General features: G+C 50.0%; 1 protein-coding gene across 3 annotated transcripts in view; it reads left to right on the forward strand.

The window, feature by feature from the left end:
- The window catches only part of NHERF2 (NHERF family PDZ scaffold protein 2), a 97605-nt gene that overhangs the window by 11759 nt on the left and 58518 nt on the right, over window positions 1-27328 (forward strand). For all 3 annotated transcript variants that reach the window (XM_065560274.1, XM_005288939.5, XM_065560273.1), the window contains exon 2: window positions 1477-1737. In XM_065560274.1, coding sequence (XP_065416346.1) covers window positions 1477-1737 — 261 coding nt within the window. The remainder of the gene's footprint in view (window positions 1-1476; window positions 1738-27328) is intronic.

A 27328-nucleotide genomic window follows, 5' to 3' on the forward strand; every position in this document is an offset into this window, starting at 1 on the left:
ATATGGAATAGCCAGCATGGATTTGTCAAGAACAAAATGCCAGACCAGGATTACTGGCCTGGTGGATAGGAGGGAGGAAGTATACATGATAGATCTTGATTTTTAGCAATGCTTTTGACACAGTCCCACATAACGTTCCCATAAACAAACTAGGGAAGTGTGGGAGGGCGTAACTAGTGGGGTCTCGCAGGGGTCAGTCCTTGGTCCGGTAGTAGTCAATATTTTCATTAATGACTTGAATAACAGAGTGGAGAGAGTGCTTATAAAATGTGCAGATGACACCACGCTGGGAGGGGTTGCAAGCACTCGGGAGGACGGGATTAGAACTCAAAATGACCTTGACAAATTGGGGAACTTGTCTGAATTCAACAAGATGAAATTCAATAAAGATAAGGGCAAATTACTTCAGTTAGGAAGGACAAATCAAATATACAACCACAAAACGGGGACTAACTGGCTAGGTGGTCATACTGTTGAAAAGGATCTGGGGGTTATAAGCATCCGGAGCCTGGACTGCTTCGCTCCAGCTGGAGGGCAAGTTTCCCAGCAATATCCTTGCCCCTTCTGCCCTAAACAGGAGACCCCGGTAGAAGGTCAAGTGATGTTCAGTCTATAAGAGTCCGTCCTCTGAGATCACCCACAAAGGGACCAGCTGATAGCTGTTTGGATGGCTTTGTTGGGTGGAGTCTTGTCTGCTCCTATCCATGAACTTATCTGGCCCTGTCACCATAGTATTCGAGCACTTCACAAGCATCAATGTATTTATCCTTCCCCCATGAGGAGGGCAGAGCTGTTATTCCCATTGTACAGGTGGCAGAGCTGAGGCACAGAGAGACTCACCCAAGGTCATACGGGGAGGCTGTGGCAGAGCCAGGAGTAGAAACTAGGTCCCAAGCATCCCATTCCCACCACTAGCCTGTCCTTCCTCTCACTAGCTTGGCCGGATACCACCAGCTCCTTTCACCATGTCCCTCAGTTTAAAGAACAAAACCCAGCCAAACCCCGCCCCGCAAACCGTCTCCTGACAGCAATTCACTCCCTACTGACCTGAGCTGGATTCTGAGCAGGGATTTAGGGGTGACGGACCCCAGATCCTATTCTCAGCCCCTTTAGCTGCCATTTGCTTTCCTCAGCTCTGTTGTCTGGTAGCACAAAGCCAGGATGAAGGCACAGAATCAGATCATTTCTTTCATAAATATGTGTGTGTGGGGGGGGAGACAATCAAATATTTCAGCACCCTGGGGAATATGAGAGAGAGAGAGGGGTGTGTGTGTGTGTGTGTGTGTGTGTGTGTATATATATATATATATATATATATATATAATCAGTTCCTAGGAAAGATTCTCGTTAAGAGTGCTGAGACCCCGGCCTTGCAGAGCAGCTGCATCGGGGAGAGTGGCCTGGGGGTTGTGGATCGTGTCGTTTGGTTTGCAGTTGCCTGGCTAAATCTCTCTCCCCCTTTCTGTTCCCTTCCAGGTGGTGCAGCGCATCAAAGCGGTGGAGTCTGAGACCCGCCTGCTGGTGGTGGATAAGGAGACAGACGAATACCTGTGCGGCCTGCGGCTGACGTGCACTGAGGAGATGGCGCACGCCGGGATCCCGGTGAACTCCAACGCGTCGCCAGCCAAATCGCCCGGCAGCGACAACGGAGACGTTTGGAAACCGCAGCTGGAGCTGAGCGGCGGGAGCCTCCGGAGTCACTCGTCGCACAGCTTCACCTCGGAGAGCGGGAAGAAGGTAAATGGACAGGGATAAATAGCGGGGGCAGGGGTGCTCTAGTGGGATGGCTCTGGTCCAACTGGTGCTTCTGCAGATGGCTACCGAGTGAAGTCCCCCGCTGTTTTCTTGCAGCCTTGTGTTACCCGGGCCTCTGCCCAGCTACTGCCAGATGTGCATCGAGTTATGCTTAGCAGGGAAATGACAAAACCCTGCTGAGAGCTGTGCTGGGCCCATGTGCCAGGGGAAGTGACTGCCTGGGAGACCCCTTGCACCCAGGGCAGCCGCTTTCTCGTCTGCAGAAATTCTGTGTGCTTCATCCGCCATTTGGAAAAAATTTTGCGGCCAGGGGAGGAGCTGGGAAGGCCCCCCCCTCCCCCGCTGGGCTTTGTGCTGTCTCCTTTCTCCGGCCAGTGGGCAGTCTCCCCTAAAACCTGGGGAAAGCTATTACTGCTTGAAGCTACGTTACCTCCTGCTGGGTACTCTGGTCCCAGGGGTCGTGGAGGAGCATAGGCAGGAGCTGGCAGTGCGGTAACTGGCCCAGCCATGCTGTCTGGGGAGGGTGGAAGAGAGCAGGGAGCTATAGGGTTAGCTGCGTTTGGAGGGTTGATTACCCACAGAACCACGGCCCTCTGCTGCGCTTTGCCCTTTATCCCAACTTCTCTGCTCCCTCCTCTACCCTGCAGACCACCGGGGAAAATGTAGGGACCCTGGGCATGTAATGAAGCCGTGAGGCTTATGATGAGTTTGTCCCTCTCCTTGTATTTCCATGTGGGGGGAGGGGAGGGAACGGAACCAGGGGGGCTATTGTGATCCTGTTTCTGTTTAAACAGGGAGGGAATTAGCCACTTTAGAAGATGCATGTTTCTTGCCTTGTTAGATCTTCGGCAAAGTTTCTTTTATTAACTCTGTGAAGAGGGAAAGAACTGGAGGTGGCTTCCAGGGCTGTGGGGTTTCGTGGCGGCGGTACGGGGTTTCGTGGCGGCGGTACGGGCTTGCGCTCCATGAGTGGCAAGAGGGATTCATGTCCAGGCTGCTCACTCTGGATGTTGGCAGAAGCGGCACAGGGATGTTGCGTGTCACTGAGCTGGTTGTTTTATGACCCATCCATGGGCTGTAATTCCCCCAGGACTTCTAATTGCAAACATCCCTGCCGCAGCCGGGAAACCCCTTCTCCCAGCTCAGCTCAGTCACTGCACGATGCAACCACCCCCGTTTGTTAGTGACTGAAGGTCAGAGCCGTCTGATGACTGGTGGGTCTTTGTCCTGCTCCCCTTGGCAGCAGACAGGCCACGCTCTGACTGGATCACAGAGCTCGAACGCTCAGGTTTTAGGTTCACTGGGGCACCGGGTGTGCAAATCTTGTCCTGTCGCTGAGCAGCAGGTTTCGCTTTCCAGGGCCCTTCTGATCAGCCCTCAAGTCGGCGGAATTTTTTTTTTTTTTAAATTAGTAAAAACAAGTGAACGTGTCTGAATTTGTTGGAGCAAGAGACTTGTGGTGCTGTTCCCTCTAGGGAGAGAGGGAAGCGGCAGCTCAGATCCTCCTGTCTCCTTTGAGGGGTAACGTGCTTTCCCTGCTCCTAGTATAAAGACCCGGTGACCCGCCTTGCATCCTTTGATACAGAGGCCTGTAGACTCTCCTGGAGGCTTTGCGAGCTGCCTCGGCTCTGTTATGGGACTCGCCTTTCTTTTCCTTGGGAGACCAGAGGCAACGTGGTTTCACTTTGAAATGCTTTGAAGGCCCGGATAACAGTAATCTCTAGCTCTTATCTAGCACTTTTCATCCATAGATCTCCAAGCGCTTTCCAAAGGAGGTCAGCAGCATTATCCCTAACATCCTTAGCTGGTTGCTGCGGAGGAGCGGGTCTGTGAGACGCAGAGGGTCAGGGTAGCCAGGCCGTCTAAGGTGCTGTGTTAGGTCACAGCATAGCATAAGTTTACTGTGTTCATCTGGCCTGTGTTATCCAGGAGGTCAGACTAGATGATTCCAGCCTTGGAATCTACCAGTCGGTTCAAAGAGTGGGTGGTCTCCTGAGACCTGAGCAGAGAGAGGGGTGGGGGCGGAGAAACTTGTCAAAGAATTTATTTTTTAAAGTTATGAAGCGTGTCCAAGAAATGATTCCAAGCAGTTCCAGTTTGGCCTCCTCTAGACTTGGCTTCTGCTCTCCCGGGCCAAGCACAGTAATAGAGGGGGCCCGGAAGAGAAGCAAAACTGAACAGCTCGATGGTGCGCGAAGCCCAGTGAGATGGCTTTGCCGTCAGACCGCACAGGTTGCTTTGCTAGATTAGGGCTCCAGTTTCCAAAAGTCCATGCCACGTGCCTGGCGGTGTGGTGTGTGCCTCACTGCCTTCTACTGGATGGAGCATGTCAGGGCTGCTCCGGTATTTGGGGTTCCCGTTAACGGGTCAGGCAGCAGGAAGGGGTGTGTGAATCAGCCTGAGGTCACGAATTCTGTTCCCTGGGTTGCCTGCTGATGCCTGTGGCTGTGGGTATGTACTTGTGGCTTGAGGCAGATCGCTACGGTCTCCAGAAGCCGAGAGAACTGACCTTGAGGATGGATTGACGTGTGTAACGGCTCCAGTTAAATGTTGTTTCTCTCCCTCTTGCCCCCTCTCCGAATGAGCACCGTGGGACCCCCCCGCCCAAAGTCGTTTATCAGCGCTGGGTCTATCGGTGACCCTGATGGGGGCGGGGTCAGAGGTGAGCAGAGCAGCACAAATTAGGTCCCGCTCCTTGTTTATGAAGGGAAAGGGCTGGAGAGAGCGTGGAACCAAAACAGCCCAGCCTGGAGAGATTGGAGGTTGGGGCCTCTTGCTGGGTGCAGCAGGAGAGTCGATAAATACTTGGGACGAAGCGGAGCTGTGCTCCGACGTGAGCAAAGCGAATGAGGCTGCAGCAAAGCACAGCGAGTGACTTCCCAGGCTCCCTGCTCGGCCTCCTTGAAAGTGAAACCTCTTTCCCGTCTCCCATTGTTCGGGAAACAGCAGCTCCGATCCCCCCCCCCCGCCCCCTCCCAGCACTGAAACCCATTGTGTGCTGAAAAGAGCATGGCCTGGGTGGGGCAGGGAATGAACTGCTGGGGAAGGGAGCCGCGTGCTCACGGGACAGTGGGGTGTGCTGTTTGCCTGGCCTGGTGCAGCGAGTCCTGTGGTGAATGCCCGTCAGCTGTCAGGCCCCCACAACGGAGGCTCCTGGTCATATTGCGAGCGCCTCTAATCACGTTGCTCTGCCGTCCTCTCCTCGGGATCACCTCTGAGGCTGCAGGTGGTTTCTGCATCACTTCTTCATACAACACTTCACACTTGACAGCGGCTTCAAAGCGCTTTTACGGCCCGTCACTAGCCGCCTTTGGGGGACGGGGAGTGAATGTCGTTCTCCTCATTTGATGGAGGGGGAAATGACTGGACGGGGAAATAACTATTCTTGGGGAGGGAAGTGTTTCTGAAGGGGCCAAAGGTCAAACAGCAACTAATTGCTCAGCACTGGGATTAGAACTCGGGGCCTTGAATCCCACGTTCAGGCCACTAAATTACCCTGCTTCATTCGCTTGCTTGTGGTATTCTAGGTGAGATTAGATTTGGCCCGTCCAGCTGGCAATCAGCTTTTCAGGAAGCTGCCATGGGACCTCAGGCACCACCCACTGAAAACACCATGCCTCTGCGGAGAGGTCCTGGGGCTCCCAGGGGAGTTTCCGTTCACGATCGGTGTGGCTGCAGGACTCTAGGGAATACGAGCTTTGCCCCATGGTGCTGGCACTGCTCTGTGGGAGGCACGTTGCCTGTCAATGCGTGATCAGGTATTATTACTGGATCCCCCCGTGCCAGAGCTTTGGGAAGCTGGGTAGATACAGTATTGGATCAGTGTCTGCCTGAAACCACAGTGGGATTTCCCTTTCCCAGCTAGCAAAGAATTAAGGCGATGGGGATCTAACGACCCCTCGATGCTTCATGAAAGCTGGCGTGGGGGAGGTGGCTTTTGACATACAAGAGGCAAAGCCGTGATTTTAACCACCATATGCTGGTATTCCAGCCCATCTGACAGCCTCAGGACTCACACGGCTTCAGCTCGGGGGGCAGAAAGAGGTAAACAGGCAGGGATAAATAGTATGGCGGGGTGGGAAGCCCTGGGCATCCGTGGCAGGACAACGGCACTCCATCTCTGCCAGGCGAGCCATGAAAGAGGATAGCAAATTGCTTAATAACGGACACCCACAGGCACGTGCGCTGTGTCTGACGGCAAGCCCTGCCGTTGTGTTGGCAGCCGGAGACACGGCGTGTCTGGAACGGGTGTCGCCCTGTACCATTTCAGTTTTGATCGAAAAATTTTAAATGACTTTTTGTCAAAGACGTGTAACGAATAAGGGGGAGGAAAACGCAATATTTCTATTCTACCAAACCACATGGCCCAAATGTGCTCCTATGGAAGTCAGTGGCAAAACCCCCGTGGGACAGATTCAGGGTAGGGTTTGATCCATTTGTGTCTTTTATGGTGTATTTGACTTTGGCTTGATTGTTGTAACACGAGTGTATCCTCAGCGTCTCCTGTAGGCACGCAGAGCGACAGCCACGCAGGTATTACTGACGTGGGTCTTTTACGGGACTGCTCAGTGGGGCCCAGAGGACTATACCGAGAAGTAATGGGCTGAAATGGGGAAAAAGGCAAATTTAGGTTGAATATTAGTAAAAAAATTAATCCCTGTGAGGTCCTGCAAGGGAAGTGGTCGAAGCCCCATTGTTTGGACTGGAGAATATACTGTAGGGCCTAATCTAGCACTGGTAGAAGGGGAAGAGAGTAGTTGGGACATAATTGGTCTTTAATTTATATGAGCTACATTTTGCTCTTGGTTCCACCAGTACAAGTGACATCAGGATTTGGCCGCATCAAGGCAGTGCCAGCAGTCATGCGCTGGACACAGGAGCGGATTGAAACCTGGGTTGAATCCAGCACTGTAAAGGAGGGGAATTGTGCGCACACACACACACACACACACACACCCCTCCCTCCCTCCCTCGGCACATGAATGCTTTTGAGACCTGGCTCCCTTTGGGCCGTGTGGCATGGTACTCCTTAACTGATGGTGGGCACAGTCATGCAACACAAGCACGCAGAGTTGTCCTGCTCAGTGGCTCTGTTCCCCCGGCCAGTTCCAGTCATTGTCAGCAGAGCCGGCGTGGGGAGCAGCGCCATGTGCAATATCCATGGATGCAGTGGGGATGGTAACTCCCTGGGGGATTGGGCTGGTCGGGCTGGGAGCTATGCTTTTTCACACTGCAGCAGCCTTATGTTGGAAGAACAAACCACCCTCTCGCCTCCAAAACCCACCCCCGACAACTGTCATTTGAAAGTGTGTCCCCAATAGATCAACTTGCCCAGGACTGTGTCCCTTGAAATAACCGCGTCAGGGTGCTGAATAATTCAGCGTTTATTACAATCACCCTGGCTGCCGTGAGACAGCCGATCGGCAGGGCTGCGGGCCAGAAGGTTATGTCATTGACTAGAGTGAGCCCTGCCATTCCATGCCCTGGGAACAAACAGAGAGCCACATAAACGGGATGGCATTGTTGCAGGGTGCTTCTGTTCGGCAGGCCGCCCTGGTGGTTTGTTCTCTCTCACAATCCGATACAGTGCGATTCCTTTGGACTAGAGTAGCGTCCTTCATACGACGTATCCGCAGACACTTTCTGGGGAGAACCGAGCCGAGTGCATGGGGGAAAGACACATGATGGGGAGGAGCATTAGGGGCTGGTAGGACAGAAATTAAAGCGGAACGCCTGTCCCTACTCATTCCATGAGGAAAAAACGGCCAGAGTGCAGGAGAACGATCCAAGAATAGGAGATGGATACGCTCCAGTAATAACTCGCCCCCCCTTGACACCAACACCCCCAGGTCAGCCACCCCTTTGGTGGGAACCTTGTGCTCTGGAACCAGTGTTTGGGGTGTCCGTGACTGGGATGTCCGTGTTTGGGAGGTCTGTCTCTTCTAACTGCTGCTGGGAATTTTTTATCCTCCAGTACATATGAGTTTAAATGTTGTTTTTTAAAGATCCATGTCTCCCTGTGGAGCAGCGTGAGGGGTCCAAGCCCCGATTCTCTGTGCTGCAGGGGGTTAATAGATTATTGACTGTAAGGTCAAGAGGGACCATTAGATCAGTCAGACCATCTGTATAACACAGGCCAGTGAGTTTTACCCACTTACCTCTGCACTGAGCCCAATAACTTATGTTTGACTCATGCAAACCTTCAAGGATGCAGAACCTGTGAGGAAAATGGGGAATTTCAGTCCAGATCTACTGTGCAGATCTCCAAGCAGAACTTCTCCCACTAAGTCAGGGATGGCGTCATGTGGCAACAACCAATAGGGACTCCTCTCCCCGTGACGGCAGTAACTATTTAGTAACAGCGAGGATCCTTAATCCTTAGTGAGTCTGTGCTGTCAAACACCCCTGCATCTCCCAGTGCTCAGCCATTATCCCAAGTTATCATTAGAGCAATTAGGATGGGATTCAGCTCTGTTCCATTTCCATTGTGGCCAGCTGCAGGAGAAGGAAGTGAGTATGGAGTCATGTCATTGGGTACCATCATTTTCAGATATCAGCTCCTCTCCCCAGCGTGGTAGTAACATCTCTTTGTGGAGCACCTTGGATCTCAAAATACAGGGGGAATTGTATACCTACATATGTATACCACCTCTGGAGTACTGGAGCTCACACCGGTAAACAGGGGAGATTTTGGCAGAGATGCACAGGGACAAACGCGCCCTTTAAGGATCTTAAAGCGTTGACCTAAAGGAGCTGAGAATACCTTGGGTTTTCAGGTCTTGTCCAAAAGTCCTCAACTTCCTTGCCCTGGAAGGAACGGGGCTGGAGCTAAGCCAGCAGTTTCAAGGAATGTAGGTGTTTAAAGCCAGCTGCTTAAATCACTAAGCTATCTCCTCTGGTATCACCCTTCGCCTGTACTGCTGTGAGGTGTTAGGGGAATCCATCTTTTTACGGTCATTTGGTTTGAAGTCAGTGGTTGCTTTGTTTAGCTGGAGAGGGGGTGTGCGCCTGTGTGCTGTTTGCCTGGCTTTCAAGAAATTTCTCCCCAGGAGGTAAAATTAATGTAAGATTTAACTGATACATTGTGGCTCGCTCTGTCAAACCCCATAAATTACAACTTGGTTTCTTGGCTGAAGGAACCATATCATTTGTGAGCGTGTGTGTATATTTGGACCTTTCCCTGCAATCTGTGTTTGGAGGGATACAGAAGAAATTTGCCATTTGCAACTTGGAAGAGGAAAGGACACAGCTACTCTAAGACGCTATTGTTTAGAACTCCGATCAATGGGACTCTGCGTTTCTCCGTCGTGTTTGGACTGTCTTGCTGTGCGACCTTGGTCAAGTCACGTAACCTCTCTGCTTCCATTTCTCCCCTTACAAAACGTGGTTATTAATGTTGGCCTGCCTCACCGCGGGGTCGTGAGACTTAAGTCGATGCTTTAGTAAAGTGAGATCCCCTGCTGGAAGGGTCCTAGAAATGCAAAGTATTGATAGGAAGTGGAGCTCCTCGGAGAAATGTTCATTCTTTCCAAGTTCAGATGGTTCTTGATTTTGACTAGACTGGGTGACCCATGTGCTGTCTAAGTTGAGTATCTCAGCGTTTAGTGGCTCGCATATCAGCTAGGACGCTTGAGCTGACGACTCCTAGATTTGTGGGGCTGCAGGCAGATGCATTAGGAGAGGGCACTCATCTCTGCAATTTGGTCCTAAAACAGCATATAAGGCCCAGCTTGTCGCTATGTTTGTGCTGAGGGCCGCACGTGAGGCGTGTGACCTCAGCAGGAGCTGTTAGTGTGTATTTAATATCGTTTCAGCCGAGCCATTCCATTGTTTTTATTGTAAATGCACCTTGGGGATGACGGCAGGCTCACCCTATAGGAAAAATAGATGAGTAGGGAATAAGATGCTAACAAAATGCCCAAATCCAGTGTGTGTAAAAGGCCGGCTTGTTGTTTTCTATTACAGCACTGCCCCGGATTTGCTCGGGGCTGTACTAAACAAAATTGCAGGGCTCTGGCCTGGATGCTGCTCAACTGGGTGGGTGACTTTCAAAATGCGCATGTCGCTGTAGTATGAAGAAATGTTCAATAGCGTGAGAAACCTGAGCCTTTGCCCTTTGAGATCACAAATCCAGGTGTGCACAACTGCAGCTGGACACGTCTCTTTGACACCAGAACTACCCCGGGGGAATATTAAGAGGCCAACCTGATCCCTGGTGTAGAGGCACTGAAGTCATTGGGGTTACACCAGAGGCTAACTACGCCCAGTAGATTCAGCTGCACAGAACTAGCTGTTTGAAACAGTCGGATATTTGACTTTCTGCAAAAGCTCCGCTGTGTGAAGCCGCCTTCTAGTCTTTCTTTTGAGGGGGCCGGGCCAAGGCCTGACACAGAGCGATGTTCTGAGACCAAATCTCATGTGCAGGCCATGAGAGCCGCGGCGGGAGAGTGGAATGTTGAACCAGATGTGGATGGGCTATAACTCGTAGCAGCACTCCCGAAGGAACAGAGCAGGGGTTCTGCTTTATTGCAGCGCCGGTTTCATGGTGCACACAGGCAGTGCCTGTGTAAAGACACACATCTGGAACATGTGTATTGCTTTCCTTGCCGCTTTCCTGCCATGAAACCCTTGGAGAGTGGGAATGGTCGGGCCAACTCCACGACCCGTTCACCGTTCAGGTCAGAACCGCTGCTGGGCCATTGGCCCCCAAACTATGACCTACAGCTAGACCTGAATGTGGCAGAGGAATGCCCTACCCTAGCTCTGTTGGAAGCAAGGCAATTCTCTCCTTGACTTGAGTGGCGCCAGGGTTTGACTCTTAATGCACTGAACTGAAAAGTGACGTCAAGGACAAAACTTGAAAGCAGAGTGGTAACAGGTGCTAGATTGACAGACTGGAGGCATCTTGTGTCCAGAAAACAAGCTTCCCCCACGGTGTCTCCAGCCAGTGTTTCCATCCTTGCACTGAAAGGACCAATGCGAGGGGACAGGAGGTATTTCAGTCTCCATGGCCCATCCTACCCTTGGCATCTCTGCTGAGACTGCCTCCATGGTGCAGGGGCAGGTGAGGTCTTGTTGGTGCTGTAAACACCTGTCCATGAACAACTGGGTCAGGAGTGGGGCATCTTGGCTGGGCCAGTGTTCGTGGAGGAAGCCTAGCACTGCCTGTGCTAACATAACGCCAGCCCGGCAATCAGTAGGTGTGATTGCAAGACGTGTAGACGTCCCTGAGCTTGGATCTAACTAAATGAAAGCTAGCTCGAATGCCCATCGCAGGAAAGCATCAGCAGCACGGGCGGTGGATGCTTGAGTATAAACCAAGTGTCCGGCATAGGCCTTCGCCGCCTTCCATGCTGCTGTTACTCACCTACCTACATCAGAGTTAGAGCAGGTGTGTCTGCGCTTGCTCCAGTTTCTGGTGTGTAGGTGGAGGCATTCTGTTTAACTGAGTTGCCAGTCCAGTACCAAACGCCCCTAATGAAACCATCCCAAAGGCCGTGTTTGCATAGTGCCTGCTTGCCTGGGTAAATGCATTGGCCATTTTATTACTTATACCAGGGTCGGCAACCCGGTTTGTTTACCTGCCGCGTCCGCAGGTTCAGCTGATCGCGGTTCCCACTGGCCGCGGTTCACCGCCCCAGGCCAGTGGGGGCAGCGGGAAGCCGTGGCCAGCACATCCCTCAGCCCGCGCCGCTTCCCGCAGCCCCCATTGGCCTGGAGCAGCGAACCGTGGCCAGTGGGAGCCATGATTGGCCGAACCTGCGGATGCGGCAAGTAAACAAACTTACCCTGGCGAGCTGCATGCCAGAGGTTGCCGACCCGTGACTTATACTACATATCTGAATACAGAAAGGATCAATCCACATTCAGGATTTTGTGGCTGCTAAACGTCTGTTCTTAAACGTTCGCTTTTTTGTTTTTTATCACTGCAGCCAGATGCCCCACTCGCCCCAATCTCTGCTCTGTATTATTGGCTTTTGTGTCTTGTCTGGTAACTCACGTGGCAAGTCTTGAGTTGTAACAGCCAGGCACAACCCTGCAAAATGCAATGTTTTAATGTGTAGGAATTAACATCTGATTCTTAATTTAAACCGTGCTTTCCAGGGCCTCTACAAGAATGTTATGAGGGCAGTGTTGCCTACTAGTTAGTGAAAGAACCTGCCTCCTCGTGTTTCTATTCCCAGCGTTGTCAATGGCTCACTGTGTAACCTCGAACAAGCCCTTTAGCCTCACAGTGCCTTAGTTTACCTGTTTAGTATGATGGGGATAATTATTCCTGTTTATATTGCAGTAGAGGCCCCAGATGAGATCAGGACCCCATTGTGTTCGGCATGGTAGAAACTCATAGCAAGAGATGAGCGTACAGTCTAAATTGATACGTCTGACCAAGGGTGGGAGGGGAAACTGAGGCACAGAGAGCTGAAGTGATTTGCCCAAGGTGTCACAACAGGTCAACGGCAGGGCCAGGAACAGAACCCAGGTGTCCTGACTCCCAGACCAGCATCTTGTCCTCTACATCACGTTGTCTCTTGTGCTCTTACCTGCCTCGGGGGGGCTGTGAGGCCAAACGAATTGATGGTTGTATCACACATTGGGACCCTTGATTGGAAGGGGTTTGAAGAGGATTTGTATTATTGTGTTTGTGTTGCCTGAGAACTCTGTTTTAAAGAAGCTGTTGTGCTTGTGAGTGTCAGGGGTGACTCTCTGCTCCTGCCAGGTGGAGACGAGCAGTTTGCTGATATGAGTGAAGAGTGCAGGGTTATTGCCCTCCTAGAAACATGACTTTACCTTCGGTTATTTATTCTGATGAGCAAGCTGACCCTGGGCCCAGTTTACCAGTCCGTTCTGGAAAATTCGGGCAGTATGAAGAACTGGTTAATGTTCTTTGGCCACCAGGGGAAAAATCCTGCCCTGACTTCAGTGGGGCGACTTCACCCTTTATTTGTGCTTCTTGCAGGGATGGGAAATTGATGGGAGTTGGGTGAAATTAGAGGCCAACAGGGATAGACTTGCCTCAGCCTAGTTTGTAATTGGCTTGATTGTTCCCCTCTGCTCACCCAGGCTAAACAGTACTCCAGTTTCCAAGTCTGTCTGCAAGCATCCAACCCCTTCGTCCTCTTGCTGCATTGTCTGGGGCTCTGAACGGAAAGCAGCCGAGAGCCTCGCTCCGATTGCAGGATTTCCACCTCTACCAATCAGGCCCCAAGTCTTCACAGGACCATGAAAAACGCTTGAGACACACTAGGCCAGGGGTAGGCGACCTGTGGCACGCGCGCCAAAGGCGGCACGCGAGTTGATTTTCAGTGACACTCACACTGCCCAGGTTCGGGCCACCGGTCCAGGGGGCTTTGCATTTTAATTTAATTTTAAATTAAGCTCCTTTAAACACTTTAAAAACCTTATTTACTTTACAAACAACAATAGTTTAGTTCTATATTATAGACTTATAGAAAGAGACCTTCTAAAAACGTTACAATGTATGACTGGCACGCGAAACCTTACAGTAGAGTGAATAAATGAAGACTCGGCACCCCACTTCTGAAAGGTTGCCGACCCCTGCACTAGGCTGTCAGTAAGGAGGTTTCTCTGGTGGATTTCTTGACTGGCCCTTAGTGTGCCAGCCATGCATGATGGGGCAGTGGCTATTAAACCTTCTATGTGCTGGAGATGTAATAAAAACCCACGAAAAGTCTAGTACCGGGTACAAACTTGATGTACATTTTGCTAGGGAAACACTGGTTTAGAATGTGCAAGCTTTGTGTGCCGCTAGCAAGAGTGTATCAGTAACTGCAGGTGTAGATAAAATATTTACATGAAGACCCTAAATATTTACAGTTCGGTTTGGGTCAGGAATGAGAGAGTTTTTCCTGTTGCAAATAAACCTCCTAGGCTGGCAATATCTTCTCTTACGAGAAATCTCCCCGAGTACTGAAAGAATATTGAGCAACGATGAATGTTTTAAAAGGATTTTGCCAGCTTAGTTGAGGTCCAGAGTTTAGGGTTTGTAGGATAGTCAGAAAGATTTAGCACCTCCTCGTCTGAGCAGAAATGTCGGCAGTAATTATGTTATGAAATCACATTAAAAGAAATGCATGGTTTTTAAATTAAAACATGCCCTGATCTCCCAGTTTTAGCGTGCAAACTGCAAAGTGAAACTGGCTAGCAATCAGTGTGAACATGAACGATCTCCATTCATTGACCAAGTGGGGTGAAATGCAAAGCTAAAGAAACGGCCTAAGTGCTTAGACTGTAAAGTCTTTGGGGCAGGGATTGTCTTTTGGTTCTGTTTGCTTAGTGCCTAGCACAATGGGATCCTACCCCACGACCGGAGCTCCTAGGCACTACAGCAATAGAAATAATAAATAGCGAAAGGCAAATTCGATTTTTCTAAAATCACGTCCGTGTTGACTGTTGAAGGTGTTGCCACAGCCCAGGTAAAGAACTGTTACATCGGATATTGTTTGTATGCAAAATCTCGACAGTGCCCCTTTAAGATCTGTTATTTTTGTAGCCGTTCTGGTCGTGAACGTTGCACGGTAATCGTAGTTTTTCTTCTGTTATGCTTTCCTTGAGGCTGGAGCTTAATCATAACCTTGGCATTTGAGCAGCGGAAGAGACTTGATGGGAGGATTAAATACATTTCCCTGCTTGGGGTTCTATATATTTTCTCCCCTTCTGCAGTGTCTGCGCTCAGGTGCTCTCTGGTGGCACCTATGCTGGCAAAGCTAACCCGCCTTTTGCTGCCTCAGCATGGCTCGGCTGGTGGTAGCATCAGTGGAAGTTGCATGTGCGTAGGACTCCTGCAGCCTCTCCTGTTTACACGAGCACTTCCTCCTCTGTTGCCGGGGTGGATCTGCACTGATGCTAATACAGTGACGGGAGATTTCCCAACATAGGCTATTGCAGAAGGCCCACGTGTTTGTAGCGCACTGGGGAGTGTGTGTTATGGATCCCGCTCTGTGCTCCATAGACGATGTGGGGCTGTTACAGCTCGCCGCTTGGGAGGTCAGCTCTTTAGCTCAAGCTGTAGCTACTTGTGCTTTTAGCTCTGGAAACCCCCAGTTCAAGCTCTGCAGTTGGCCAAGAGAGGCAGTCACGTAAATGGGGCCTCGTCTGGAATTTGAACTGCTCCAGTCCTTAGATGCTTGGGACAAACTTCCTCAGTCCAGAGGAAGTACCGGTATGTAACGCACAAGTTAGTTTTCAGAGTAGCAGCCGTGTTAGTCTGTATCCGCAAAAAGAACAGGAGGACTTGTGGCACCTTAGAGACTAACAGATTTATTAGAGCATAAGCTTTCGTGGACTACAGCCCACTTCTTCGGATGCATATAGTTAGTGTGTCTTGTGTGTCCCCTCCTGGTGCCCCATCCGCGTGTGGGTCTGCTACCGCTCTTGGCTGCAGCTGCAAAAGGCTTGTGCTTTTTCCTTGGTGTTGGCTGAAATGGGAGCTGTTCGGGGGTTAGCTCTCTTTTTGTACGTCTGAGTAAGTGCATGTCTGAAGAGACAAGAGCTTTCTGAAGACCTCCATCGTGTATACCTGTGTGTACATATCGTCTAACCATTGGAGCGCAAACACACTCCACCCTGGTTTAAAAAAAAATCCTTTACAAACTTGTTTCCGCTAGTTCTTGGCGCCCTGCTCCACGGAGCTGCATTAGAAATGTCCAGGGCAGGTCACCAGCAGGGCAGCCCTAGGAAGTTAAGTGGCAGCTGCCTGCCTACCTGGCTTAGCAGAGATGTCCGGGATTTCAGTGTCCAGCACTAATTAGCCCCTTTGTAACCTTCATGGGAAAAACCAACAAAGCTTGTTGACCTCCGTTGCACGGCTTCTGAGCAAAAGGAGCCGGAGGGAGGAGGGTTCAGGACAAATGAGCGTCTGTGCGTCTATGAAATGACAAAGTTATAACTGAGGAGCCAGCGCAGAGAGGATGAGCTGTTTCTAAATGAGGGAAAGCAGCCCCTATTCCAAGAGTGTTGCTAATGAGCATCAAAGCCTGGCTCGCTGCAGTATGTGTCTCTGCAAAGCCAAATTTCCCATTTAGATGATTGCTTCTTTTTAAAATCTAGCCCAAGAAATAGGCGATCTGTTTCGGGTGGCTGTAAGAGTGCCAGTATATACACCGTACCGTGTGTGAGACCCTGTATTTACCCCACTCCGGTAACTTGCTTGGATAAGCAAGCAACCTACTTTGCTAAATCCCCTGGGGGCTGTATTACCATGTTCCAATCCATTTCTGAAGTGGGGGTTGTGAAACCGACCTGAGCAGGCTTGCTGTAGGGACAGAGAGTTTGCAGGCTGGAGGATAGAGAGAGAAACGCTGCAAACCTGGCAAGGGCTTGAAGTCACTGCATTATTGATTTGAAAGTTGGGTCCCCCAGATAACCTGAGAAGGGGTCTGATCTGAAGCCCCGGGAAGTGGATGCAGTAACTCCAGTGAGCTTCGGACTCTCTCTCTCTCTCTCTCTCTCTCTCACACACACACACACACACACACACACACACACACACACACACACACACACACACACACACACACACACACACACACACACACACACACACACACACACACACACCCACCCCCCACTGGGCCATATGGGGAATGCATTTCCTTTTTCTACTCACTTTAAGATTAAAAGAGCGGGTTCCTCCTAACCTTGTGCTGGACTGTGAAGATGGCTTTACACTGCATTTGCATCTTTACCTTGAGGGTCTCAAAGTCCTTTGCAAACTTTAGTGACCCACCGCTCCCTGGGAGGCTGATCCATGTCGTTATCCCCACTTTACGGATGGGTAAATTGGGGGCATGGAGAAATTACGTGCCTTTCCCAGGGCCACACAGAGAGCGTCAATTGCTGGGATTATAATCCCCTTCGCGCCATCCCAGACCTGTGCCTGAACTAAAAGGCCCTCCTTCCTCCCCTAGCTGCTCAGGATTAGGAAGGCCACTTTTATTAAGCTCCTTAAGGAGAGGTACCAGGGCTCCCCCTTGTAGCGTCATTATCACCGTTCCCCATGGTACTAACAGCATCTGAGATTATAGATCTGAGAAAACCTTAAATGTCTTTTTTCCTATCAAAATAATTCCCTGTCTTGGCAAAGCTCAACCATTAGCCTTCAAATGACTGTACATTTCGTTTCCCCTCTCTGCTGTTCCCTGCTCTGGGGCTTGCAGGCATTCTGATAGATCTGATCAATATCTGCAGCGTCTATTTTTAAAATAATTGATTTGTCAGATCATCTGTGCTTTTGACAATGCAGAAACTGGATGCTCTTTTAGAAGTAGAGTGAAGCGTCGTACAGACACCTAATAAAAGCCAGTCCCTGCTCTAAGGAGCTTACAGTTTAAACAGACAAGTGGTGGGAGAAAGGGAGGAGCATTATCCCCATTTTACTCATGCACAGAAGATTCAGTGACTTGCCCAAGGTCACACAGAGAATCTGGCAGAGTCAGGAATTGGCCTAGACCTTTAGAGTCCCAGCCCAGTGCTTTATTCCCACAAGACCATAAAACAATTGGGTTTTAAAATCTCAGTGTGTGAGCAGTGTTTTGGATCATGCCTCTCTCTCATCCACATCCACCTTCTGGGAGTTGGGTTCTTGAATGCATTGATATTTAAAAACAGCCCGACATTTTGTACTTCACCCTTTAAGGCAGTGGGAAACGGATGTGAACTGGCATCCCAAAGTACTTTGGTTCACCTCCTTGGGAAATCTGTGCATGCATGTGGGGGTGCCCTTATCTGGCCCAGGGATTCATGTGAGACAAATGCAGTTTTGATGGCTGATGCGTGGGGCATTGTGGCATCTTGAGGGCTGTCTAGAAGAGAGTCTGGCTGTTGGTTATTTTTGACTTGGGGTGTTGGCAGGAAGCCCCTCCTCACGAGGAAGGTATCCACCCCGTGGCAGTTACTTCCTCTGCGGCGATATTTTTAGTGAAAGACAAAGCAAGTGGAAATGAGCTGGAGGTAGGAGCTAGATTAGTATCAGGATGAATTGTGCGGCTGCCAAGACCCCTTTTGTTCCCGGGGACACAAACTCCCTGGGTTTCTGGCCAAAGGAAGTCCTGATCCCACGGACGGGTGGGTGCCGCTGCCGCATCTCAGATCCTCAAGCAGAAGACTCGCGGGCCGTCTCCATGGGAAAGCGTTTGGAAAGCTGACGCTCAAATGTCTTATTGATGCGCTGAGCTTGGCCTCCGCCTATTGAGGCCTTGAGGACACCGGGGTGGGGGCGGACATAGGGACACTTAAAAGGCTTTTAAAGTATGAGCTTGTGAACTCCTCCTCACAGCCCCTCTCTGAGGTCGAAGTTCTCCCTATGTTACAGAGGGGAAACTGAGGCACGGCGGGGGTAAGTGACTTGCCTGAGGTCACGCAGGGATTCAGGATTAGCACCCAGGAGTCCTGACTCACAGCCCCTTCCGCAGACTTGAGAATGCTGCTTACAGGAGGAAGGCTAATGGGAAGATCGTGCAGTCTAATGTTGATCTGTCATTGAAGGTCTTCGTTACGGCTGTGTAAACAGCAAGACGGTTTTGTACTTGTACTGGTAGTATCAAATCCGGAGCCAGCGAAACTCCCCTTTGCAATTGGCTCCGTAACAAAGTCTTGGTTAAGAAAAGTTTTCCCTCAATGTGACTTTTAAAAAATGTTAACATTGTGTTAAATGCGATGGTTGAAAAATCAGTTTGTCCAGCCATTAGCCTCAGCCAATCCTATGACCGCCTACAGGATGGTTTTGTTGGCTGGTTGGAAGAAAAGAAGTGCTATGCTGCTTATAAAACACAACTCCCTTTAGTAAGAGACCTAGTTACAGGCTGGATCCTTTCCAACTAGTTCATGTTTCCATTGGCGAGTAAGAGTATTAAATGGATTTGAACCAATTAAAGATATTTTGGCCAAATCTAGATTTTGTGCCTATTCCTTTTGTGGCGGCTTTGGTTCTAATCCTTGACACCTGACTGTCTGACAAGCAGTTTTACACTGATGCAAGTACTTACGTTCTATGCGATGTTTTATGCCAGGGAGTTTTCCAAACAAGCCCTGTACTTTTGGGGACTTCGCTCCACGGTGGAGTGAACATGAGAAGAACAAAGAAGTCTTGTAAGAACTCTGATTGCCTGCCCATAGGTGTAATGGTTCAAGAGGCCCTGTTGCTGCTCTGAAAGTCCCAGATGAGCATGGAAACCTTTGAAAATCAGCGCGTCACAACTTTGCACTGAAATTTATTTGCGACCGAAAACGGCTTTTCCCACAAAGCCAACGTTTTAGTGAAAATTTCCCGTTTTTGTTGCCAGGGTTGTGTTTTCAGTGCAGAGCCCCAAGGGGAACGTTTGTTGGGGGTGGTGTCACCAACTGAAAAATGCAATTGTTCGGTTGGGGGGGCGGGTTTGGTGGAATTTTCAGTTTTCCGTCTTGTGATTGAAAACCCCACTTTTTTTTTTTTTTTTGGGTGGGAGGGAGCCTGTCTTTTCCCAACCTGCCCAGTCAATGGACCATGCTCACCCCTAGTGTAGCCCTGTGGGGTGGGATTTTCCAACGTGCCTAAGGGAATAAGGTGCTCAATTTCATCAAAAGTCAGTGGGAGTTGAGTCCCTAACACCCTTGGGGGTTTTAATGGAGTTACACCAGGGTTGATTTTTGTCTTGTTCTCTTTGGAAACGATTCTGTCCGTAACTCGTGTCCTTTCTTCTGTTCCCCTTTTCCTTGTTGATTTTTAGTAGTAGCATTTACATCAAAGCTGGATCTCCGGTCCTTCTTCTGCTCCTCCCCCGCCCCCCAGGTGTTGTGTGTTGTGTGTGGCATTGGATTTGCTGTCTTTAAAGTACTTTTCAGATATTCTTTACTTAGCACTCCAGAGCGCTCTACAGCTGTGCATTGCGTGTGCCCTAGCAGCTCCTCCCTCCATGCACTCCCTTGCCCCGGACACCGGGCAGCAGCGTGGGGAGCTCAGTCCGGGCAGTGGAAGCAGCTGGAGCCAGCGAGCAGATGGCCCGCAGCGTGGTAGCAGTCCCAGGCTAGCCCCTAGGAGTGGGCAGGGCTGGGAAAGTGAGACAGAGGGTCGAGGGGAGCTGAACAGGTGGAGTGGGGAGCTGGGGTCAGGGGAGGGGATTTTGTGTTTTCCTTTTCTTTTGTGGTGGAATTAAAAAAAACCATTACAAAACAGTAGTGTGTGTATGCGGGGGCATGTGCATACACACACTGTATCTGTGTAATGCTGGGTGCCCCCAAAAAGGATAAAATGCAGCTGGTGGGTCCCCTTGGTAAAAAGTTTGGGAACCGCTGCTCTCCAGTCCTGTAACCCAAAGTGCTTACAATCTAAACAGGCAACGTGCCTGCAAAAGGCTAGGGGAAAGGCTGCAATGTGGGATCTGAGAGTCAAGCTGGGCTGTTTCTGACTCTCCTACCATCACCAGTAATAAAGATTCTGCAGCCCAGATGCTGTCACCAGTCATCCCTGTACATCCCCATGACCTTTACTGAGAGCGCACAGGAAAAACAAGGGGCAGAATTTGCTGCTATTATTTTTTGTATTAGAGTAATGCTTAGAGGCCCCAACTGAGATCAAGGCTCCGTTGTGCTAGACGCTGTACATACGCTAATAAGAGACAGTCCTCCTTACCCCTAAGGACTTACAGTCTAAATAGACAAGGGTGGGAGAGGAAATGGAGGGGAAGTGATTTGCCCAAGTCACACTGCGGCTCAGTGACAAAGCTGGAAGTAGCATCCAAGTCTTCAGATTCACTGTCCAGTGCCCTGTCCTCTAGACCACACACTGGGTTTTGCCCTCCAGGCATCATTCTGTTAATGGGTAGGTTGGAATGGAATCCCACTCGCTCCCCCAGAGCTGGGTTGGCCCTTGCAGGGCTCAGAGGGACTGAAAAAGAAATCCAAAGCAGATCCGGTGAGCAGACACACAGGGCAGATGATTGTGTAAGAAGGTGCTATTTGTATATAATCCTTTTCCAGAATAGAAACATGTGGAACAAAGGTAAAAATCTATATTTTTACTTTAAATTAAGTATTCCAAAATTGCAGAGGGGACAGTGGCGTTCCAGTCATCGGCAAGGCACGCACAGTGAGATTTTCAGAGTGTTTGTACATAATCCATAAGACATTGTCTATGTACTGGTTACAATGTAATGGGTATGTTAGTGACATTTGATAGCAATGTCAGCATTTCAGTGAGGTAGCCAAGTACTTTTAATCCCTACCATACACAGAGGGAGAGTAAGGCAGAATTTAGCCAACATGGCGGAGGAAGCCAGTGGATCTAGGGTTAGAACTCAGCTGTTTCGGCTCCCAGTCCTGTGCTCGTTAATTACTGTGATCTAACCAGCAGACTTGAGTCTCAGTTGATTTCAGGTTGGGATGAAAGAGAGGAGGTGAAACTCACAAGAAGTAATGATTGTCTTTAAATCCAGATGTCCCTAATAAATAAGAGGAGGAAAACAGCAAGGAAACGTAACAGGCCAACAGGATTATTTCTAGGGAGAATATTTCTAAGGCAGGATTCAAGTCATAATCTGATTTCATTACAGCTTTCGCATGAACCTCTGTAGCATTTTATTTACACTGCTGGATCAATTTATACTAAATTGTAACTAGACTTGGAATTGAATTTTGTTGACCCTATGTCTGTTTTCCCTCTGAAGCCTTGCAAGTGTTTGTTCAAGGTAAAACAATGTGCACTGTGACTTATTTTAAGCGAAATTCCTTTTGTTCTCTATTTGCAGCTACACTCTTAAGATGAAACCTCTGGCAAAGTCCTTCTTTTGCATAAGAGAGAGGTACAGAAATGAACATTCCCCTGAGGTTCAGTGCTTCGTTAATTCTGTACCGTGGCTGTCTATCTTGGGTCTTAATACAGGAATGGGTGTCTGTGTATCAGAATGCTTATGTAGGAGCTTAACAGATCCCCCTATTTCTTGTCAAGAGAAAGGTGAGCCAGTTTTGTGAGGGACCACAGATGCAGGCCCATCAAGAGAAATTTGAGGCCCCAGGACGTCTTGTTCACTGGAGCCCCACTCCATCACATTTCACCCCAGTTACTGATATTTTGGCTCCCCCCCCCAGTCCCCCGGGTTTGAGGCTCCACTACAATTATCCCTCCCGTCCCCCCCTCTCATCAGCCCTGCCTGCAGGGAGCTGCAAGTGCTAGTTACAAATCCGACAGCAAAGCCTTTCCAAACCGTATGCAAAGGCTGAGTCATGTGGCTCATATGGCAAAGCATGGGCTAATGTGGTGCTGGGGCTTTATTCTTTAGTTTCAAATAATACGTTACTCTTCTAGCTCTCCAAGCTCTTTGCAAATTAATATTTGTAAACAGCTTGCTTGGGAGTAAACATTTTGCAGCTGGAAAAAGCAACAGAGGGTCCTGTGGCAGCTTTGAGACTAACAGAAGTATTGGGAGCATAAGCTTTCGTGGGTAAGAACATCACTTCTTCAGATGCAAGTAATGGAAATCTCCAGAGGCAGGTATAAATCAGTATGGAGATAACGAGGTTAGTTAGTATTGCTCCCAATACTTAGTTAGTCTCAAAGGTGCCACAGGACCCTCTGTTGCTTTTTACAGATTCAGACTAACACGGCTACCCCCCTGATACTTGACAGCTGGAAAAAGAGGCACAAAGAGAGGAAATGACTCGCCAAAGATAATACAGTGAATCCAGGGCAGAACCTAGACCAGAACCCAGAACTCCTGGTTCCCAGTCCCTGCTCTCACGTCTGCATTTTACTGCCACCGGTAAATCCTGTTAAGGGAGGGTCATTGAAATGAATAGGCATCAAAGGAATAACCAAATCTAAACCTGTAGAGTTATATGATTAAACCTTCTGAAATACTTATTAGGAACAAGCCAGTTAATTTCCTTAACAGCACAAAAGGCCACAGGCAGAGCTGGGCTGGTGCAGTGTGTCCATCACGTTTGCTGCTTTATCACGCAGCTTGGGGGGCTGTGGCTTTCCGAGCCGTCCTCGTCAGAGGCGGCTGTTTTGGTGGTGGTTGCTGTCAGGGTGAAACGTCACTGTGTGGCGTGGTGAGTGTGTTGAATTCTGGGCGGGTCGAACTCTGCACAGTCCACCAGTGGACCCTGACCGGTAGCAGTGCCAACTTCATGGCAGAGGTGTTGCTTACAGCCTGTCAGCTGCAGTAACTCTGACGCTGTCTGCTCCGGGCCTGCGTCAGAGGCTGCTCCAGGTCACGCTGGCCGAGCTATGGTGCCCCTCCTTATAGCATATGATGTGAATCCCTCCTCCTCTCCCTCCCCCGGTCCAGTGCTCCTTGCAGATCCTCTCCTTTTCTCCAAGCCCTAACAGTTACTGCCTTGTTCTCTTTCCACAGACCATGTTCAGCACAGTGACTCTTTCCAGGTGTGGCTCACACCTGCCTTGACATCCCCAGTGTATTTAGCCCATGAGCCTGGCGATGGTTTTATGCAGAGAATGACAAAAGGGCAGCCCTCAGTAAGTCAGTTCACGCAGGCTTTAATTAAGCGTGGAGCCCTAATTAATTGCAGTCAGGGTGGACAGTTCACTTTGCCCGGAGAACAACGAAGCCGCTGCTTCTGTTCTAGTCTCTGGGCCTGGTCTGAAGACCATGGAATTCCCACTGAGCTCACGGGGCCTGGGATCAGACCCAGTGTGGGTTGTGCAGCTTACCATTAGCTGCATGAACAGACCCAAACTGTAGATAAGTAATTAGCCTTCGCTTGGGGCCACATAAATAATGACCGGGAACCGCCGCACTGTTGTGTTGAGTTGGCCAAGGTCTGAATTCACCCAGACCTGATCACAACGGGACCAGCTTTCTTCTCCGGTCCCACCTGGACAGCATGTACTCCAGATCTCAGGCCCAGCGTGTGCTCCCGCATGGTAGTGTTCGCCCTCTTACGTCATGACGCACTAAATGTGCGAGCTTAGCGACCGTGCATCATGGTGCAGCAGCATTGCATGTCAGTGCTGTCGCTGCGTTGCCATGCTGCAAATCGAGAGAGGCCCCTGTCATTGTTTTGGGAGAGCTAGGCTCCAAGGGCGCAGGATGGACCCAGGGAAATTAGGCAGCGTCCTATGAATATTGGGATGGTTGGAGACACCTTCATACGAGCAGGTGGGCAAGGATTGTTCCTGGAATAAGCAAGGCTGTCCTTCACTAGCCATGCTCCTTCCATTAAGCCTTGAATGTCTTTTTCTTGCACGTTTCACACACTGCGTTTGCCCTGTTTGTGTATGGGTAGCCTGTGTTGTCTTTGCAAATGCAGTTAGCTGTTTGGGGTTTTCCTTGGTTTTAGCTGCTTTTCTTGTTGTTCCCCCTATCTCCATTGCTATTCTGTTCTTCCCATGGAAACCTCCGAGCTCTGCAGTTAAACATTAGACTGTGTTATTTCCATTTGGAAAGGTCTTGATTGCATCCCACAGGAAGGAAAGTGGAGTGCCTGTCTGCCCTGCCTTCAGAGAGAGACTCCAGCTAGCACTGGGATGGGGAGAGGGTGCAGGTGGGGAGATGTCTGGTGCTGAGATAGCAAAGCACTGGAAACCCTCGGCAGGCTCAGCTCACTAGCATCTCTTGAGAGGATTATATGAATATACAGCCCAGGTCCCGGGGCTGAGCAGCAAAGGTTATCCAGGTGACCCTCTCGCTCCGCCTGTTTAAAATACACGTCAGCTCTTGATCACTGTTATTTGGGAGTTTTCTCCATGACCACTTGCACCGTTTCTCTCTCCCTCTTTCTGCCTTATTTATGGTTGTATGCACGTACTGTTCACACAGGCCAGGTCCCAAAGGGCGGCTGCGTATTGCTGTCGATAATGGGTCAGACTCTCAGCTGGGGGGAACGGGTGTAGCGCCTTGGAAGTGGCTGGTTTCCTTTGCCACAACCGTTCTCTTTACCCCAGTGGACCATTAACTGTAGTTCTCTTTTTAAGGCACTGGCTTAAAGCAGATGGAAACCCCCTAGTATTTAAACCAACTGGAAAGAATGGGCCAGCTTCATACCTGGGGTAAGTGGATGCAGCTCTGAGGACGTTGCACTTGATACACCAGGTCTGAATTTGCCCCAGTACCTTAGGAGTCCGTAACCAGCCTGGTAAATGGAGCACTTAGAAATGAACCTAGCCCTGGCCTTCTAGGGTGATGACACTTGAAGTTATTCTTATTTGCTTATGTGCTAAAGATGCGTCTAAGCAGACCAAGTCTGACACTGGATTGGAACTTGGGGGTGTTTGGATCTGGGCTCAGACCCACCTCCCATATTTTAAAGTTCTCAACTGTATAGAAGTCTCTCCCAAGTGCTTCCACCCTATACATTTGCTCTGGGCTACAATTTTCAAATGGGTCTAAGGGATTTAGGTGTCCATCTCACACTGGAAGTCAGTGAGAGTTAGGTGCTGAACTTCCTTAGGCTCTTTTGAAAATCGCAGCGCTAGACGGTTTACCGCATGTCTACGTGCATCACTCAATGTAAAGGCTTTTTAAAATAAAGTATCTAATGCCCCTGGCACCAGTTGGCTTTGCTGAGGCTGTGCAGAGCCCCCCCATTCTTCTCCAGAGAGCTGCACCTCCCTGCCAAGGTAAATACTGACCGTAGCCTGTTTTCATTAGGTGACGGATATTTCTACCCACGGAAAGTGATGCAGCTGCGTTCAGCTCGGTTCATGTTGTCACTTTCCTCTATTCTAAAGCTGTGAGTTAAAACAAGCAAACACACAAAGGCACTGGGTAAAAAAGAGAAGGAAACCACATTTAGATCACCGTCATTTTTCCCATTGCTCTGTGGATTTAGTTGTCTGCGCATCAAGCTGTCATTTGAATGGGGATTAACGCACATTTTGTCAGGAACCCTGTTTGCACATGGTCAACATTCAATTGTCTGAATGCCACGGCAGACGTAGAAAGCAAACAAGATCCGAGGCTGCATTAGCAGCAGGGGAGGATATAAACAGAGCAGATCCTGTTGTTGGAATAGGGGGATAATGGCCAACAAGGGTGTTGAGGTTAAAGCCAATGCAGGTGTGGAGCTTAATGGAGCCGTAGCGGGGTAACTCCGAGAGCGTGCAGGTGTGAGGGAGAATCCCGGAGGAAGGAGCCGTGCGAATGCTGGGCTCAGCATCCCTTTAGATGGGCTGTGCGGCAGCTTTGGGTACATTTGCTGTGTACGGCGCCTGTTAGGGCCCATCGGGGGTGCTGTGTGCAGGGAGGTCCTGGCCAGGTGGCGAGGGCAGCGCTGGGCAGTGAGATATTAGCCGGTTTGGACAATCCTACAGATGAGGAAAGGTGAAGAGCGTTGGGCTTTGTGGCGTCGTTTGGAAACAGGAGGCAGGAAGGCTTCCGGGTGTCAGCAACGGGGGGACGTCATCTAAAAGCCAGGGAAGTAGGACAGGGCTCAGGAATTCTGGATTTCCTGCAAAGGGTGCTGCGATCCCGGAGGAGCGTAATTGGAGCAGAGGGCATAAGGGACCTCGAGGGGAACGAGGATACCGGCAGTGGAGCAAAAAAAGATTAAGATGAACCACAAAAGGGGCCGGTCAACTGGTCTGCGAGGCCTCTCCTCTTCCGAAATGTGTTCCGTTGGGCGCTCTCAGTCTATCCTTAGACTCCATAAAAGTGGATTTGGTTTTTTTACATGAGAAGGCCCAGGCCAGGGAGTGCGGCGTGGGAAGGGTGGGTGGTCTCATGCTTGGAGATCTGGGCTCCATGCCAGGCTGCGTCACTGGCCTTTGGTGAGCCACGTAGGGCAGAAATCTTCGCCTTGGGCCTCTCAGGTTGGACACCTCAGTAAGGGGCCTGTTTTTCCCTGAGGTATTTAAGTCAAGAGGGGAAGTGGGTGCTCAGCAACCCGTCAGATTAGTCCTGTGGATGGTCTGAGCGCCGTAACATTAGGGATCCATTTTTTAAACTGTTGGCTTTTGCTTTTCTGTGGCCCGCTGTAAAATAGGGACTATAATACCTACCTCCCCAGAGCGTCGAGGCGCTGGGAGAAAGATGGCCTTGTGATTAAGGAGCTGCCCAGGAAATCTGGCTTCAATTCCCGGCTCTGCTACAGCTTTCTTATGCGATCCTGGTCAAGTCACTTATAGTAAAATTTTCAAAAGTGCCTCACTGAGGTGCCTAAGTTTAATGAAAAGACAATGGGGTTTAGGCCCCCAGGCCCAGGTCGTCAAAGGTATTCGGGTGCCAAACCCCATTGCTTTCAGGGCTGAAAGCTTCCTTCAGTGTCAGTGACTGTTCTGTCTGAACGGGGAGTGGAAAGCTCCCAAGGCACATACCTAGAGAGACGTAGTGCATCATCGCCCCTGAATGCTGCACCCAAGGCTATCCACTGCTGGATGCTGCAACCACAGAGTGAACGGTCTCAGATACAGCACACGGTGCTGGATCCGGGACGCTCGTATGGCAGGAACACGACCCGCTTTACTAACGTGAGATCTGGTTTGCATTGCTGTGTTCAGCGCTTTCAGCAGTTTTGTAAGCCACGTGAAGGGAAGCATTGTCTAGTGCTTAGAGCAAGGGATATGGCATCAGGACTCCTGGGTTTTAGTCTGATTCAGCCAGGTGAATACGGGCGGCTTGCT

Source organism: Chrysemys picta, chromosome 10 (assembly GCF_011386835.1).
Source record: "Chrysemys picta bellii isolate R12L10 chromosome 10, ASM1138683v2, whole genome shotgun sequence".
Classification (NCBI taxonomy): domain Eukaryota; kingdom Metazoa; phylum Chordata; order Testudines; family Emydidae; genus Chrysemys; species Chrysemys picta.